Genomic DNA, 19,723 nt, shown 5'->3' on the forward strand with positions numbered 1-19,723 from the left:
TCTCTGTCTCTCTCCACAGATGCTGCCTGGCCTGCTGAGTATTTCCAGCGCTTTTGTTTTTATTTCAGACTTCCAGAATCTACAGTATTTCGCAACTGACCTCAATATGGGTTGTTTGCTTCTTTTCCTGATGTCCGCGTATTACAGACATGGCTGGGAGAATCAGACTTAAATTTGCTCTTCACGGAAAGAAACCTTCACTTTAAGGTACTAAAATGGTACACCTAAACTCTCCGACCTTAATGAGAGCCCAATCTTATCAGTGGAGACTTTACTCGTGGCTCTGGCATCTCATCTAATATACCTGACTCAAATCAAAGTTTGCACATATGATGAAAAGTAGTTGGACTAAAAGTAAAAGGTGCTGTTGGAATAGCCCAAGGCAAGCAGCCATTAATTCAGCTAGGTCTCATCCTTTTCTGGTCAAAGATCTCACACCAATGCACTAGCAGAAGATATGTGTTCAATTAAATATGAGTGGTGCATCTTACCTGAGGCTTCAGTAGCTCAAGCACAGAATATTTCTCCTTTCTCTGTTAATGAAAATGAAATACTTTAACCCTCCCAGCTCCGCAAAGGTTGGTGCAGCTTCTGCCTTGCTCCACCAATTTCTATGCGGCGTGCTGTCGGAGGAATCAAGCCTCCAGGGTACACCCCACATTTCAGCGAGCTAATAAGAGAGACGCATGGTACCTGCGCAATAAAAGGTAGAGATAAAGTGTTCATTATGCTTCTGGGGTTTTCTTAAAAGAGAAGTGAGGAGCAGCAGCGTGAGTCAGTCCCGGTGAGATCTCTGAAGTAAAATTGCTTTCTTCAAAATTGATGAGGCTTTGAAAAGTGAAGGAGCACCTGACGGATCTGTGCATAAATGTAATGTGCTGTGCATGACAGTGCACTGGGATTGGGTTTGACCAAGGTCTGGGCTGAACTAGCCCAGAGAGTATAGAATATTGACCTATTCTCCTATTCTAAATGGAGATTTGAAGGGAGCATTACTGAGCTTTCTCTTTGACAGGACTTAGTCTCTACTGTTAGTTCTGACTCAGTGTAGCTCTGAGGTAGAGGCTCTAACATTGTCCCTGTGCTGTAGGAAGGAATAGTAGCAAGTCCAAATGATGGGGGTAAAGACAGGCCATGCAAGGAGGGAGGTCTCCTTTTCCTTTTGGCCTTTACAGCCCCACATGAAGCGCATTTCACTTTTTGCAGTTCCTGCTCAGTGTTGGCCTATAGCACAAAGCTGTTCAATTTGCACTACTTGATACTCAACTGACAAATTTACACAAAGCCATAAGCAGGGTTTAAATATGAGACAGAAATATCACACAGGTCGCTTGAGTTTGAAGTTAGGGTATATTTTTGGGCATGGTAAAGGGATCTTTACACTGCTTCTAGCTAATATTATACCTGACCTGAGATTTTGTGATGCTGGTAAGGGCAGCATCTCATTGTCTAGAATCAATATCCCATTTCTAATTCTGCACAATAAGAACAAAATCGGGATCAATTTACAGAATGTTGAATGAGTCGTCTGATACTTGCAGCTTTCTTTTGTAAATATAAATAACTTTGTCACATTCACTTAAATTTCACTTTCAGAATAAATAATTTCAGTTTATCTTTTATATGTTTAATATCCTGTTTTTGGCTTTTTCTTCCCTCCCTCTTTGCAACCACCCTGAGTCGAGCACACAATTTCCAACTACGAAGACAGAGCAAAAAGAATTCCCGGTGCTCTAAGTGCTGGTTACTGAAAGATGTTGCAGCCCAGGATGACCATCTCATTGTCCCCACCTCCCTGTGGGAAATGCTTGACTTGTATTTCTAACCAAGCCATGGTGGTAGGATGTTATACTATAATGCTAATACTGAGAGCTCATCTGTTATTTTTACTGAGTCTTCCTGACTGTTGCTGGCCTTCCAACAGCCAGTGAAGATGTTGCTCCAGTGACAACAGTAGGTGACATCATACACATCTATTCTCTTTGTACTGATGTCATAACCAAACATCAGGTGTCACTAGCCTTCCCATGATTATTGGCTACAGCATCACAGATATCTTGCACCTTAAACATCCACTCCCTTCACCACTGGTGTGTACTGTTCACAGGATTCAATGGAGCAATTCCCCAAGCTTTCTTTGACAGCACTTCTGGTGACCACTCCATCCTAGAGAGACAAAGGCAGCACCTGTGTGGAAACATTATCATCTCCAAGTGTTCCTCCAAGTCACACATCATCCTGACTTAGGTATTTATCGCCATTCTTTCATTGTTGGTGGGTCAAAATCCCTACTTAACAGCACTGTGGGATTAACTTCAATTCACGGACCACAGCAGTTCAAGTAGGCTCACCACAACCTTCTTAAGGAAAGCTACTGATGGGCAGTAATTACTGGCCTTGCCAGGGATGCTCATATTGCGAGAAATAATTATTTTGAATGTGCAAAATAAGTGTCCTCCATAATGTGTCCAATCCACAGGAAAGCCAGCTGCCTAGAAAGTTAAATGTAGAAAACGCACAGCTAGCTGAATCTCCCAACACGTGAGCCAGTAATACAAGTAGAGCTCTAATCACTGTCATCAAGGGATAACAGCATGACCCAGCCACCATTCGCAACAGGCAGGATACAGCCCATACCCAACCAGCCCCTGCTTGCAAAACGCAAAACAGTGTCCAACATTAGATGTGATTTGATGATTGGACAACTTTTGCTAAATAATCCTCAGTGCATTAAGAATTACGCTGACAATCGATTTAAGATTGTCAGTCAGGCTCGCAATGTGGTGCATTTGTGTGTATTGGAAGCTACATTTATTAATACACAGGGCCCTGTTCTTTGAAGACAGAAAAAAAATTGCACCTGTTTCAGCTAAACAAAATAAATGAACGGCCATTTGCTGACTCATTCCTCAGGGCAATGCCTTGACCAATCAGCATCAAGCTGCCTGGTTTAAATTTCAAACAATGTTTGGCAGTTAACTATCAGTAACGTTCACCGGTGCATTCTCCATGGCCAACCAATCAGCACTCTCTTCACATTCAGTATAAATGGTTGTTTTCCCCTTATATTATTTTTTATTCATTCACAGGATGTGGGCTTCGCTGGCTGGACCAGCATTTATTGCCCATCCCTAGTTGCCCTTGAGAAGGTGGTGGTGATCTGCCTTCTTGAACTGCTGCAGTTCATGTGGTGTAGGTACACCCACAGTGCTGTTAGGAATGGAGTTCCAGGATTTTGACCCAGCGACAGTGAAGGAATGGTGATATATTTCCAAATCAGGATGGTGAGTGACTTGGAGGGGAAGTTCCAGCTGGTGGTGGTGTTCCCATCTATCTGCTGCCCTTGCCCTTCTAGATGGTAGTGGTCGTGGCTTTGGAAGGTGCTGGCTAAGGAACCTTGGTGAATTCCTGCAGTGCATCTTGTAGATGGTACACACTGTTGCTACTGTGCGTCAGTGGTGGAGGGAGTAAATGTGGATGTGGTGCCAATTAAGTGGGCTGCTTTGTCCTGGATGGTGTCAAGCTTCTTGAGTGTTGTTGGGGCTGCACTCATCCAGGCAAGTGGGGAGTATTCCATCACATTCCTGACTTGTGCCTTGTAGATGGTGGACAGGTTTTGGAGAGTCAGGACGTGAGTTACTCACTGCAGGATTCCTAACCTCTGACCTACTCTTGTAGCCACAGTATTTATATGGCTAGTCTAGTTCAATTTCTGGTCAATGGTAACCCCCAGGATGTTGATAGTGAGGGATTCAGTGATGATAATGCCATTGAGCATCAAGGGGCAATGGTTGGATTCTCTCTTGTTGGAGATGGTCATTGCCTGGCACTTGTGGAGTGCAAATGTTACTTGTCACTTCTCAGCCCAAGTCTGGATATTGTCCAGGTCTTGCTGCATTTGGACATGGGCCGCTTCAGTATCTGAGGAGTCATGAATGGTGTTAACATTGTGCAATCATCAGCGAACATCCCCACTTCTGCCCTTATGATGGAAGGAAGGTCATTGATGAAGTAGCTGAAGATGGTTGGGCCGAGGACACTACCCTGAGGAATTCCTGCAATGATGTCCTGAAGCTGAGATGACTGACCTCCAACAACCACAACCACCTTCCTTTGTGCTAGGGATGACTCCAACCAATGGAGAGTTTTCCCCTGATTCCCATTGACTCCAGTTTTGCTAGGGCTCCTTGATGCCTTGCCTTGGTGAGGCGTGAGAGAGCCTTATTCTTGTAAAGTGTTCTGATGAGTGCAAGACGAAAAGCTTAGACATGTCACTTTTTTCAGCAATACCCAAATTCTGTAAAACCAAACGACCATTAGAGATTGCTGGGATTTTCTACTTTTAGTAATGCATTACATGAATAGAGACTAAACTGGAGAGGACTGGTGCAAAGATTGTGAACCTGTACAAGAACAAGGTCAACCGCAGCAAGTGCAACAACCATCAAGACATCTCCCCATCATAGGAAAATATTCACTCAAGTTGCCCTTGCCAGGCTTCAGATCCTGGCTGGTCCCATCTAGCCCGAATCCCAGTGTGGTTTCAGGACAGGGAGATATACAGTTGACATAAACCTCTCAATCTGGCAGCTGCAAGAGAAACGCCATGAACAAAGGGGGCTACTATGTATTGCAAAAGCAATGCAGGAGATCTGAACTAAAAACTGAAACTGAAAATACTCAGTGGGTCAGGCAGTATCTGTGGAGAGAAAGAAGGTTAGCATTTTAGGTTGATGACCCGACATCAGAATGAAATATGGCAATGAATATCCAAGTCAGGATGATGATGGGTCATCAACCTACAAAGTTAACTCTCTTTCTCTTCACAGAAGCTCTCAGAAGACATTACTTCATTGATCTCACCAAGGTGTTTGACCATTTGAGCACAGACGGTCTATTTAAACTGCTGGAGAAATTTGGCTGCCCGCCAACGTGATCTCCTCTTTCCATGACAACATGATGGGTAAGGTCAGCTATGATGGGGCAACATTGGAACCATTTGAGATCTACAGTGGGATCAAACAGGGTTGCATTCTGGTGCCAACATTTGTTGGTATATTCTTCTCTTTGCTTCTTTCATATGCCTTCAGTTCATCTACTTACATACCAGAACTGACGGAAAGCGGTTCAGCCTTACCTGCCTGAGATCCAAGAAAAATGTATGCCAAGTCCTCATCAGAGAGTTGCTCCACACAGATGATGCCGTACTAGCATTCCATACTGAGGAACACCTTCAGCGGCAAGTGGACAGGTCCTCTCATGCCTGTAAAGAGTTTGGTTTTACCATAAGCTTCAGGAAGACAAATGTCATGGCCCAGGATGTTGCCATACCACCATCTGTCAGCAGTGACAACGTGCTGCTGGAGATTGTTGACAGATTCACATATCTCGGCTCTACAATCACTAGCAATCGGTCACTTGATACTGAAATCAACACATGCATTGCAAAAGCTGCAGCCGTTTTGTCCAAGCTGAGTAAGAGAGTGTGGAACAACAGCAACCTGACCGAGAACACCAAACTGAACTCTATCATGTCTGTGGCCTCAGCACACTCCTCTACAGCAGTGAGACCTGGACAACATATGCTGGCAGGAAAAAATGCTGAACAGTTTCCACCTTCACGGTCTCAGACATAGCCTCAGCATTTCTTGGCAGGACAAGGTCACTAACTCAGAGGTCCTGAATTAGAGGTGATAATTCCAACAGCATGCACTCATATTTAGCCAATGACATCTGCACTGTTTTGGCCACATTCATAGATGATGGCCGTATACCCAGAGACCTTCTGTACAATACACTGGGTCACGAATGGCTGGGCGTCCATGCCTCTGCAAGTGAGATATGAAGGTGGCGGACATAGGCACTGACAACTGGGAGACAGTCACCGCGCCCGTGACCTCTGGAGGCTGACTATTTGGAGGGGCAGGGGACGAGGCAAGGAGAAACAGAAAGCTCAGCTCGACGAGAAGAGAGGCCGGAGAAAACAGAGGCCAGCGAATTGTGCACCTACTCAGCCCGCAGTCTTCATCTGCAGAAAATGCAACAGAGACTGCCGAGCTGGAGTGGGGCTCCTGAGCCACACCAGGCGATGCTTAACACCAGGGGAGCAAACCATCATTTCGCGAGATGGAAGGCTGCCAATTGGGTGAGTCCTAGGACTAAAAGACAAACAAGATGCTCAGGTGATTGTAAAGCCGTTGAAGGGCAATTGCACAAACATTCATTGTCCCAACTAGGACACAGACTGGAAAATGAAAAAAGAAATATTTTGGGGCTTTTCCCTACTCTTGAGAATTTCAGTGAAGTACAACAATAAATCGTGGACTTTTAATCAAGATGCATTCCGCAAACCTATCTAAAATAACTATCAGCTGAAAAGACAAAGCATGGTCTCTCTGGGGTTTGTAAGGCCTCAGTGGCATGGAACAAATGGAAGCTGTGATTGGGATAGCCTCTGCAGGAGATGACAATTTGATGCACTATAAGTTTTTATGTATTTTTTATATCTTTATTCTACTTTTGATGACTTTTTTTAAGAAAGCACTTAGAATATAAAAATACCATTTAGTGTTTGAAATGGCTGTGTATGCTGTAAACCTTTCACTTCATCATTAAGGACTGGAGATTTTCAGAGAGATCGGAGAAACAGACTGGAGGGTGTCAGCGCTCCATGCTTCATTCCTACTGATGAGGTTAAATACCAATGCCTTACGACAGACCAGACCATCCTGCTAACACAGGGTATTATCCTAAAGTTTTCGAATGATATCACAGAGAAGGAGGCCATTTGGCCCATCATGTCTGTGCCAGCTCTTCGAAAGAATTGTCAAATATCCACACTCCTGTTTGTAGCCCTTGCAAATGTTTTCTCTTCGAGCATTTATCCAGAACTGTAAGCTTTCCCTTTTGAAAGTTGCTGCTAAATCTGCTTGCACAACCATTTCATTCCAGATCATCATAATTCACTCCGTAAAAGGACCTCTTCTTAAATCCTTAAAATTATTAAGTTTTTTTGACAAATGTCCAATTAGGTGTTATCAGTCGATAGTACACTTACCTCTGAATCACTTTTCCTTGATTTTACAGCTGATCTGACTTAATGGCTGTGCTTGATTTATCCCTTATTGTGTTAATTTAGTTTATTGTTTTAACTCTGAAAGAGTTACCTCCGAATCACCAAATGGCAGGCTTGAGTGCCATGACAAGACTTGAGTACTTAGTTCATGCTGGCATTCCGGTGCAATACTGAGAGAGAGCTCATTTTCTGAAGGCGCTCCAAAAGGGCTCCGTCACACTTTTTGAAAGGACACTAAGGATCCCATGGCAGTATTTCCAGGAGAGCAAAAAGCCCCGGCCAACATTCCCCCCTCAACCATGGCCAACAGATTAACGGTTCATTCACCTCATTGCTATTTGAGGATTTTATTCCCAGAACAACATGTCGCCACACTCCAACATGTAATCGTGTAATGTGCCTGAGGTATTTCAATAACATCATATGATGCTAATTAAATGCAAACATTTCAGACAATCGCAGTGTTCTGGCAAAGGGGCACTCTGTCATATATTCTGTGGATTAGTGAAAAAGTGCTAACGCCCGGTCTTTCAATTGGTGTTAAGGACTGAATTTTACACCGGTGGCAGGGTCAGGGGTGAGCCCTCTTCTGCTTGGTTGACTTTCCTCTCAGCCGTTTGACAGCCTCCTGGCCATTACATGGCTTGAAGTGGCTCATATGCCCCCATTGGGGAGGAGGTCTTGACTCTGAGAGCTGCCAGCCAATCAAATAACTGGCAGCTCGCCAGTCCCAGCAGCGCCACTGGGAGCAGTGGCCACTGCTGGGACTGCAGGCAGTCCCAAAACGGGACTTGCAGCAATGGAGCCGGATTTAAAGGTAAGTCCAGGGTCTCACCAGTGTCGGCAGGGGCGGGTGGGTTAGAAACCTGGCACCAGCCTCACAATCACGGATGCAATCCCAACATCGACTGGCAGAGGTCTTTATGTGGCCATTCATTTATCACTTTAAGGCTCCAACTGACCCACAGGTGAACAGGCCACTGGATGCCTCCCCCAGTTGGTAATGTCATGGTGGGGACGGGCGGGTAGACAGCAGGCCCCGCTACCATGGTGCTCAATTTTAAGGCCGCCCAACCCATCATCTCATCCACCAGTGTGGCTGGGGAGGTGGGTGGGTGGGGGGATGGGGTGGTGGCAGTGGTGGATCAGGGGAGGCTGCAAAATTCTGACCTAAGACTCTATGAGTTCAATGGATCTATTCTCTCTAAGCAGGGTTCTGCAGCGTCTAGCATTTATCCCCTTTTTCTAGCCAAAGGAGAATAAACCCAACCATCTAACCTCATGGATATGCTTAATTTATTTCCCCACTGCTCCCCGCCCATGTAAAACATACACACTTTACATGCAAGCCTTACATCCACTGTTACAGCCAAGAACCAATGGCATCTACTGTGAGAGTCTTTACCAAGAATTTGTTTTTTTTCAAATTAGAAAACCAAGCTCATCAATGTTGAAAAGAGTGAAAAAAAAGTAGGATCTGCAACCACTGATTAACTATAGCACCAAATTTGTGTTTGCAAGTCCTGAGAAAGAAAGACTGAGGGAGATAAGGGAGTTCCAAAGTCTAGAGGTCCTGAAAAAGCATAAGGCAGAGCAGGAGACTGTGTAACAGGGCCACACAGAAGATATTCAATAGCATAGTTCAAAGTTAGAAGGAACAAAGGTGGAATATTTAGAATAATACTGATCATAGATAAGTCAACTTTTTTTTAAAAAATGCCAAGTACCTGTTTCTAAAACTATCATGGAGGATAATGAAATTTTCAGAATATTTTAAAGACATTTGTCTTTGAAGCCCAATTCTCCTTTCTTTCTTATTAGCATCCCCACATTAATGGACCATCTGAGACCAGGGGAGAATTGCTGCCATGACTCTGACTTTGCTGTTCTCAAATCAGGAAACAAAACCTGCATGGATGATGGCCCAAAGCTGACCATGACCCTGATTGTCCATCTCTTCCTATGGGGAGGTGGCTGAGCAGCGAACAATATCACCCCAGTGTGGTACAGCTGAGGTTGGGAGCTCAGTCTTTTGAGGAGGATGTGGGGATTTGGGCAAAATGCTTCCTTTTGAGAACACCATACTATGGGAGGCTGGTTTGCATACAGCATCTCAGAAGCAGTCTATCATACCTCATTCCCATATACACTTCCTTTACAAATACTTATTCAGTTCCATTTTAAATTCTTATAGTCTCTGCCCCAATTGTCATATGTGATAAAGCGTTCCACCTAGGCTGACACTATGCTGCTGGCCTTCCAACCAGACTGCTTCCGCACCCACACGCCTCACACACTCCAGCACTGTGAACCCCACCCCAAAGTGAAAAGACAAAAATGGCGTGTGAGGACACACATGGGTTGGGTGAGTGGTTAGTGAGCTACAATAGTGTGCAGGCCGTGTATTCCCGAGCATAGAGGAAGATTCGATCCTCGGTATATGCTAAAAATCTCTTGGCACTATTCAAAGGAGAGCTGGACATGTTCCCAGAGCTCCTACTTTACAATCCAACTTTCAACCAAACCTGCAGAACGCACCAAGAATTGGACTTGCATCTCACTGTCACATGCAAGAGGAGACATTTCCATTTATAAGGAAGGTGAAAACAAGGGACTATAAGGTCATCACCCATAAAACTTACATGGAAATCAGAAGAAACATTTATACCCAAAGAGAGGTAAGGATGTGGAACTCAGTACCACAGGGAGTGGTTGAGGTGAAAAAAACATAGCAGTATTCAACGGGAAGCTGGATAAGTAAATGAGGGAGAAAGGAATAGAAGGTTATGTCGATAGGATGAGATGAAGACTGACTGGGAGGTTTGTTTGGAATATAAACACTAACGTAGACAATGCTTTTTTGTGCTGCTGATTCTGTGCATTGTAAAATTTCTCAACATTTTAAGATGTTGCTTAGACACTTGATATAAATAAAACAACACTTTTTGAGAAGACAGGACAAAATGCAGCACAACCAGCAGAAGACAAGAGTAAAGTGTTAAACCCTGAAACATTCATTTTGTTTACCCATGATTCTCTCTGGCAGCTGCATTATTAATTCATAGATTTATTGATTTTTTTCCTCCTGTCTTCAGTCCTGCTGACCTGGTTAATTTGACAGCTCTGAGCAGCAGAGATTCACTACACTTGCTAGTAAAAGGTAACACAACAGCAATGGTCGCTATAGCATGCATTTACTCTTGGAGCTCACATAACTAGAACAGTAAGGCACATGCTAGGGTAAGGGAAGGAACTGTGTGAGTCAGTGACTTCCAGAGTTCCTTCCTCCTCCTCTCCACTTCCCTACCTCACACCACCTGCCCCATCCCAACCCTCCACATCCCCAATACCCCTTTGCTTGGGAAACTGACCAGCATCCAGCCTGAAGTAACTTTCCCAACAGCTCAGCAAGGATATCCAATGAGTCACCAAGTCTTACAGACCAGGAAGACCCCTATCTGGAAGGAGATCTGTTTTGAAGACTTTGTTGATCTCAGCTACAGTGGCGATAGGGACACGGCCACCGGTTTCCATGGGTACGGAGAAGGAAGAAACATTGGCTAAGACTCCTGGTCCTTAATTAGCAGCCATGGCAGAAATGAGCATGCACAAAAGGTTGACTGGCCTCAGCAGTCACGTTCTCTTAGTCAAATAGCTTGCCGATATTCACTGTGAAGAATGACTGCCTTGGATTAGGCGCCGGGGGGTGCCTAGCCTCCATAGAACCTACAGGGGAATTAAAGGAGGGAGAAAAGGAGCAGTCTGCTTTGTAGAGCACAGCCCCCATTTTCATTGGCAACCTTTAGGTGTAAATGCAGAGCAAAAGGACAAAGACAAAGGGAAGAGGGGAATTTAATCAGCTGATGTTATGGAGATAATGCCATAAATATTGCAATGAAGTCCTCTGTACAAGGAGCCTGAGTGGGTTGCTTTAAGTATTACACAGTGAGGCAGTGTTCACATTCACAAACCCAAAATTACACTGCATTGTTCTCAACTAAGTCAATGGCCTTCACCCACTGCTGATCGACCTCATGAAAATGTCTGCAGCCAAACACATTTGGATTAAACATGTTGCCTACTTTACTTACAAAATTAAGAACAGGCATTAAGGCTGTACCGTGGAACAACAGTGACAAGTGCTTAATGTGAAATTCCTCCCTTTCATATTCAAGTGGCATTTACCTGTTTAATGACCTCAGTTAAACCAAGTGTTTGATGAGCACAATTGCTCCACCCCAGCTATCCCACAGCGTGACTTCAAGGCCACAACACCACGTATTCAGACAGGTCGGTAACTGGTTTTACTCCTCTTGATCAATCCCTGTGAATGCTGATATCCCTGATACATTGTTTGAACCACCGCACCTCGGTAACATTCAATTTCTGCAGTCGATCAATTAAAGGGACCCTGCAGCAACAGTTCTGCAAGGCAACATTTTAAGGTAAGTTTTCTACACAAAAGACTGGGTCCTTCTAAACCTACCAAAGAGTTGATGGTAAGGCCCCTTAAGTCCTCTTCATTGACTAGAATCCATTCACATATTGCTTGGTCTGCAATTTTGGTCAATTTTAAATGAATCCAGCTTTATAAATAACCAAACTGTTTGGAACAGGAGGGCAGAGTATCCAAGTTGGAAAGTGTGCTGTGTTTTTTTTTAACAGCTTTCCTGCATGACCTTTGCAGGCCTCTAGTGAAGTTGCAAGATTTTGAGGATTGTTCCCTGGGCTTCATCCACTGATCCCACTCCCGGGTAATTAGTCACGATGCTGTCGCTCGATGAGTCTCTCTATTCCCTTCATAATCTCTCCACGAAAATGAGCAGTGCTCAATCAAAGCTCATGAGAACACCCAAATTCTATTGACCCACTGTCAACATAGGAACGTATGAATCAGGAGCAGGAGTAGGCCACTTGGCCCCTCGAGACTGCTCCGCTATTCAGTATGATCGTGGCTGATCTAATGTTAACCTCAACTCTACATTTCACCCCCCTTGCTTATCAAGAATCTACCCACCTCTGCTTTAAAGCTACAGAAGGGCTCTGTTCCACCATCTTTTGAGGAAGAGAGCTCCAGTGCCTCACAACCCTCAGAGAAAAAAAATTTCCTCATCTCTGTCTTAAATGGGCGACCCCTTATTTTTAAACAGTGACCCCCATGTTCTAGATTCTCCCCACTCTTGAGTTATAAGGAAATGAATTCCCAGGGTAATCTTACTTGCCCCACATCATGACCAATTGTACTGAAATTCAGCAACTGAGGCAGAATCAACTATCTTCTTGTGACCAATGTAAACTTGAAGGAATATTCGCCCTGACAACCTGCTGGGGCCAACCAATTTTGAAATCCAATATGAAATCAGATTCACAGAGTGCCTGCATTAACATTGTATTGATCGCAGCCTCTCTTTGTAACTCAGATGCCGTGGACCTGGGAACCAGAACAATACAAGAATGCTTTTAGTCATTTGAAAATGCTGATTACTGGCACCAGAAGGTGGAAACAAAGCTAAAGATGTGGATGTAAAATATTTATCTAAAGACACTAAAAGATAAAAGGGAAGAAAAGGGCAAAAGCTTTGTCTCCCTTATTTGTTGCTGTTTACCTGCCAGCCACTGAGTGTGTATTGAGCTGACAGTCTGGCAGGCTTTTAGACAAGACATACATACAGAGGATGCTGCAGAATGAATTGCTAAGGGTACGGTCCGTGGCAGCTGACAGAGATACATGCGTAGAATAACTCGAGGCACATCAGGAAGGCCTAACCACTGAGATCTGGGGCGGCGGGGGGGGGGGGGGGCGGGGGGGAGGGGGAATCATAGGTTACCATAATGCACAAATCCTCCACTCTTCTCTCGTTCCGACATCCAAAATGATAAATAAAAGTTGGGTTGAATAAAAGCTAAATCAAAAGCTGCAGTTTGAAGAGCTGAGGTAGCAGAGCCGATTTTTTTTTTCTGTGTACAAAATTGGGCTACCTGCTGGCAACATATATTCCGAATCACAGCATGCATTTCCACAATTTTCTGGCTTTATCCTTATTGAAGAGTGTTTTGTGAAGACAATGCAGCCTGAGGTGTTCAGAATGATAACTGCTGCCTTCCCCAGCTTTTTGCTATCACATCCTCTGCGTGTTTATTGCTGTTTATTTTATGTTATACGATTAAGGGTGAAAAGCTCAGGCACAGCTCCAGCTCTGAGCTGCCACACGGGCTGTGAGAGAATGCTTAATTGTGCCTCAACTGATACCATAAAGGTGTCATTGAAAACTTCTATAAAGTTTTTTTGCATTTGAAACATTCAACCCCATGTATGAAGCACATTGCAAAAAAAATACATACTACTGTGGCAGATCTCCCAACGCAGCCTCGATTTGTGGACGACATCCTCATTTCTAAACCGTTCTTCCCCCACGCCTGACACACGTGTACACGCTTAACACACTCAGGCCAAATAGAATAAGGGAAGAGTTTGTGGCAACTCAAAGTTTCAGTGGATGGGAGTGGGGGGAAAGAGGGTTGTTGTTTGTGAGTAAAGGAGTCTCTCAATCCTCGGGTAATTTAGCAACATCTCACATCCTCAAAATTTTGCGTTCCTCAGGCTGGAATTTCTGCTGCAGCCCAATTTTTAACATTATGAAAGCAAACCCATGATTTTTTTAAAAGTAACTTCTTCGAATATTTTTGTGATATTCATTTTCAGTGGTGCAGGCGGTCTCAAAGTGATGCTGCCCCTTTAACCATGTTGACATTCCTAAATTTATGGCTTGCATTTATTAAGAAAATTAATCAGATCTTCATCACACCCACCCCCATTAACTAACTGAATAAAATCCACCAAAAACAATAAACATAATTCAGCAATTACCAATTACTCTTACCTGTAACTGACCTTTCACAGCAAATGTCATCAGCTTCCCTGACCCCTGACCCCTGACCCTTCAAGCCCTTAAGAGTTTGCCTTGACACATGCCTATTTAAAATGCTTCCTCAGTGGAATTAAACATAAGTCATTATTTATAGAACTTAACCACAGACAAGAGATCGTGACCCCCGTTAAATCAAACTCAATTTGTTTGCTGACAGCTTTAGCACATCACCTCAGTTCCGATAAATATCTGCAGTCAATCAATTAAAGAGATCCTGCAGCAATAGTTCCGCAAGGCAACATTTCAGTATAATTTTTCTATACAAAAGAACGAGATCTTCTAAACCTACCAAAGAGTCGGTGGAATGGCCAAGCTCCTTAGGTCCTCTTCATTGACTAGAATCCATTCACGTATTGCTCGGTCTACAATTTTGGCCAATTTCAAATTAATCCAGCTTTATAAATAACCAAACTGTTAGGAACAGGAGGGCAGAGTTTCCTTGTTGGAATGTGTGCTGTGTTTTTTTTTTCCCTATCTCCATGCTTTCCCGCATGTCCTTTGTAAGCCTTTGGTGAAGTTGTATGATTTTGATGATTTTCTCCTGGGTTCCATGCACTGATCCCACTCCCAGGTATAATCACGTGCTTTTTAAAAATATTCTTTCATGAGATGTGGGCATCGCTGGAAAGGCCAGGAATTGTTGCCCATCCCTAATTACCCTTGAACTGAGTGGCTTGACAGGCTGGGCAGGTGCAGAGGTGGGCTAGCCAGAAGGCCTGTCTCTGTGCTTTGGCACTTTGTTGAAGTTGCTTAGAAAACGAGCAAAACAAAAAACAGCCCTTCAGCCCGACCCCTCACACTTCCCCCACCACCCCCCCCCCCAACCACACACAACCCCCATGCCTCATCCATGCCTAGCCAAACCACCTCATGCCCTCCCACCCACCCCTCATGACCCCTCTTACCCCTTATGTCCCTCTATCCACCCATTTTAGCCCCTTATACTCGCTATGCCAAAGCATGCCCCATATTCCCACGGTCCTTTTAGCCCCTATGCCAACTTAGTGCAAACTCATGCCAATCCATGTCCCCAGCCACTACCCTTTTCCCTTACCCCTCCATGCCACCTCACCTAGTATCAACCATGGTTGATACCTCAGAGCCATGATGACATAAAATAAAGTTATGTGTCTATTGATGGTGTTGCTATTTAAAAAATAATTCAATACATTGAAATTCCTTCAAATAACCTCTTATGAAAACAAACATTTCTATTCTATAATCACTTGGAGCTGTCCATCAAACTGCTCATTTAACAGGAACCCCACTGTGATAATGTTAGGTTGTAAGATCAGCATTACAGCATAAATCCTATAAAATAAACCTCAGGCTTATGACAAGAGACAGAGTGAAACATCAGACACTGATTTCTTATTAAACTCCACACTTTTTTCATATTTAAAGCCCAGCAGAGTTAAATCCATTGACACTTTTGACAGTTCCAATGAGCTTTTTGACAGTTCCAATAAGTTTTGACAGTTCTTTGACAGCTTTGAGAGTTCTTTGATAACTTAACAGTTCTTTGACAGCATTCACAGTTCTTTGGCAGCTTTAATAGTTCCAATGAGCTTATGCACTTTTTACACACAACCATGTCTAATTTTAACAATCCCAAAGGACAACTGACCTACCCCAAAGGGTACCTTACCTCTCACAAACACGTCCTGGGACCATATCCAAAGGGGTACCTTACCTCTCCAAAATGGTACCCTGGCTATCGAATTGAATCGACAAGGTTCAGACCTGCTCCTACCAGGTCAACCTGCACGCTTCAAGTTTCAGACACCGACTTCACCAAAATCACACATCAGTGGAGGCAGCTGCCCATATAAATCAGCTGCTGCCTCCATGAAGCAGGGATGTGTGATTTATAACCAGCCTCCATTCACCCCCAACCCTCCACCCCGTGAAAACATCGGAGTCTGGTTTCGGGGGGAGGGACTTGCTGATTCGGGCCTCTGCCAGCATTTTCGCGCAGAGAGCCTCTCCATCAGTGTGAAAATTCAAACCATAATGTCCCAAGGTTGGGGTTTATTGAACTTGAAGCTCAGGGCTACATCATGAATCAAAGGATCATGGTTCAGAGTCCCACGATCAGATAAAGAAACAGCCTTCTCCATTTACATGCTGAGGAGAGGGCAGGGTAGTGAGGGAACATTGAATGTTGCATTTCCTGCATTTTGAACAGCATTCTAGAGTATTTAAATACTTATTGATATTACAGTCAAGAACCATTTGATCAGGCAGCTTGGTTCACTGTAGTTGTCCCCTAAGGAGTAAACATTCAGTCACTCAGTGTCAATGGTCCCTGCTGCAAAGTGAATTTGGGTATTGTGTGTGGACAGGATCAAGGATGGTCATCATGTGCCCCATATTATAATTATTGGTCAACATTCACCATCAGGCTCACACACGATGAAGAATGACCACTACAGCAAGGAACCAGGGATAGTTTTGGAGGCTGTTGCATTTTCTGGTCAGCAATCTTCACAAATGGGATGCATGTGCTGTTTTAACTAAGCTACTATTTTCTATGTTTCTATGCTGAATATATTTAAGAAGGAGATAGATAGATTTCTGGACTCTAAAGGTGTGAAGGGGTATGGAGAGGGAGCGGGAGTATGGCGTTGAGATAGAGGATCAGCCATGATCATACTGAATGGTGGAGCAGGCTCGAAGGGTCAAATGACCTATTCCTGCTCCTATTTTCTATGTTTCTATGTTTCTGCTCTCTCTAGTTCCTCATCCAAGTGAACATTCTTCATCCATGGACCGACAAAGTAAATGTCGGTGCAATTATTTATTAAAATGTGCACAGGGCTGGTACCGTTTAACGGCTCCACTTAACAAAAGGGCATCACTGGCTCAAACAAGCTCCCCCTGTTACCACAAACATATCAGGGAATGGTAGGGTATCCAACTGGAGATTTGAAATAAAAAATAAGCACAATCGAAATAGATGTTAATTCAGCTGCACGAGAACAAAATTTGTCACCGGTCATGGAATGCACCCAGTTGAACCGGTAGGTACTACAGGCTGGTACAAAACGCCATGTCATGAACCAAGACAAACAACAACCAGCGACAGCAGCTGCTTTAAGTCTTGTTATAGCCCTGCCTGCCAGTCTTACAAATTCTGAACTTACAGCTGGCTGAGTTGATCAAGCCTAGTAGCACGTAGCATACCAGAAAGGTGAATTGGGGCATTACTGATATGAAACCATTGAGCAATATATAACGTATTCCATTAACAGTCTTCACAGCTTTCCTCAGCCACAACTCAACATTTACCAAATGGCCAACAGAACAGACCGTTTCAGGATGAAGGTAAATCCAGATCCATACCAAACACATACTTCTCCATTTTGTCATTGGGACAAAACACCACCGATTGCCATATAGAAATATTCAGAGAGCATTGAAGATAAGGCTGATACTCTCCATTTTACATGACAAATACCAAACTTTTTCTTTTCGGCCAATGGGACTGAATTCCCTCCAAAGATATCATCTTCTGACAAATAGAATGTGGAAAGGATCACTCGACAGCTTATAACCACATTGCAGGGGTCGTCCAGGAGGCCTATTAACAGAAAGGCTGTGTTTCCGCCAAGCTCTTCGACTCTTCACCTGGAAACTAGCAATTCAAGTAAAAATAGCAGATTTGATGGGAGGGAATTAAAAGCAATTCCAGTTCTTTTCAATTCAATTACAATGAATATATCTACTGGACAAGTCAGATGATCAAACAGCCTGTAAAAAATTGCTCATATTTGAGCACGAGCAAAGCATCTATTTTATCAGTCAATATGCCTACCTTCCAGAAGGCTGAAGAGGAACAAATTGATCTTACCTGAGACAAGTGAGACTGTGTCTTTCTCCCATGACACTACAGTGATATAAGTCTCCACAGAGGAGGGGATAATGCACTTGAAGACTGCTACGTTCCCTCGCATGGCTTTCTGGTCCTCCACACGGACTGTATAGGGCTCTCTCAAAACTAGGGGAAAAATTGTAACTGGATTAATGTTGTCAAACAGTAACAGTGTTCATTAAACAACAATATAAACTTGCATTTACATAGCGCCTTTGATGTATTAATGTGCCCTCAGGAGCTTCACTGGAGAATTATCAGAATAAATTAACACAAAGCCAAGTAAGGAGATATTAGGACAGGTGATCAAAAGCTTGGTATGAAGGAGAGTTTTAAAAGAGGAGAGTTTAGTAGAGAGGCAGAGATCTTTAGGGAGGGAATTCCTGGGTTTTCGTAATGACTCTGAGGCTTTGTTGGTTGTTAATTGTATATTAAGTGTGTTTAATTTTATGCAGGTGGTGGGCATTAACTGGAGATTCAGTTGAGCCCCTATAAATAGGCACAGATTGAAGCTGTGGATATTAGGTTAGGAGATGTATGCTTGTAATGTGTCACTCTGTAAATAAATACTTATAAGAGTGTGTAAAGATTGGCTTCAATTCTTTCCTTCACCAACTGGCTTTCTGAAATCTAACAGTGTTGCACTGGGTAAGAATGCTGCCCTTTTACTGATAGAACCTGGGTTTAATTCAGATCACAGAGCAGGAAGGACAGTCCTTAGACCCAGACCAGCATTCAGTGATCTTAGCGAGAGTATGGAGTTCAATTCTGGGCACCACACTAGGAAGGATGTCAAGGCCTTAGAGAGGGGACAGAAAAGATTTACTGGAATAGTATGAATGTGAGGTACTTCGGTTAACGGTAAGAGAGGTTTAAAGCAGAGAAGACTAAGGGTTAATAGAGATGTTCAAAACTATGATGTGTTTTGAGAGAGCACAAGGAAGAAACTATTTTCACTGCCAGGTGGGTTGATAGGCAGAGGACACAGATTTGAGACAATTGGCAAAAGATCCAGAAGGGAAGTGAGGAGAATTCCTTTCACGCAGCAAGTTACGATGATCTGGAACGCACTGCCTAGAAGGATAAATGAAAGCAGATTCAATAGTAACTTTGGAAAGTGAATTTGACTTGCATGTGGAAATGAAAAATTATGGGGAGTGAGGGAATGGGACTTATTGGATAGCTCTTTCAAAGAGCTGGCGCGAACACAATAGGCCAAATGGCCTCCTCCATTGTTGCACAATTCCATGATTTTACGTGAACAAAAATGCAACCCAAGAGAATGACATAGTTGAGATCCTCATCTCAACTGCAGAGGTTTGCGAATGCATTAAAATCATTATCACTGTCACACTCTGATAAGATCATTATCACACTCACCGGCCTTAATGTGAATATCCTGACTTCTAATTTTCCCTGAAGGATTTTCTGCTGTGCAATAGTACGAATTGTCATGGATTAAGTTATTAAAACTTGAAGGAGGGAAAGGGAAGATCTGGAGGGTTCCATTCGGATGGACGTGCCGGATCCCTGGGACATCGTACATCTCTTCCCCGGTTGCAAGGTACCAGCGCAGGGACGCTGAGGGATTCCCTGATGCAGGGCATGGTAACAATGTCCCCATGGTACTGGCGAAGACTACCTCTTGCAAAGATCCATTGACAAAGTATAAGCTGGATTGCAGATCTTCACTGGCAACTGTAACAAGTCAAGACAATATGATTTGTTTTAAAATACAACAAAAAATCCAAGGTCTATTGAAGAAGGCACTCCCTCCAACCCAGCAACTACCACATAGGCCAGTTGAAGAGGAGAAGTTACAATCCCCGATCACACAGCGACCAC

General features: G+C 43.6%; 1 protein-coding gene across 5 annotated transcripts in view; it reads right to left on the minus strand.

The window, feature by feature from the left end:
• The window catches only part of LOC144691807 (cell adhesion molecule DSCAM), a 545,084-nt gene extending 525,567 nt beyond the window's left edge, over positions 1-19,517 (minus strand). For all 5 annotated transcript variants that reach the window (XM_078560312.1, XM_078560308.1, XM_078560310.1 and 2 more), the window contains exons 1-2: positions 19,259-19,517; positions 17,858-18,004 (exon numbers count right to left, since the gene is read on the minus strand). In XM_078560312.1, coding sequence (XP_078416438.1) covers positions 17,858-18,004; positions 19,259-19,502 — 391 coding nt within the window. In that variant the 5' untranslated portion in view covers positions 19,503-19,517. The remainder of the gene's footprint in view (positions 1-17,857; positions 18,005-19,258) is intronic.
• Between the last annotated feature and the right edge of the window lie 206 nt (positions 19,518-19,723).

This window comes from Cetorhinus maximus, chromosome 16 (assembly GCF_964194155.1).
Source record: "Cetorhinus maximus chromosome 16, sCetMax3.hap1.1, whole genome shotgun sequence".
Classification (NCBI taxonomy): domain Eukaryota; kingdom Metazoa; phylum Chordata; class Chondrichthyes; order Lamniformes; family Cetorhinidae; genus Cetorhinus; species Cetorhinus maximus.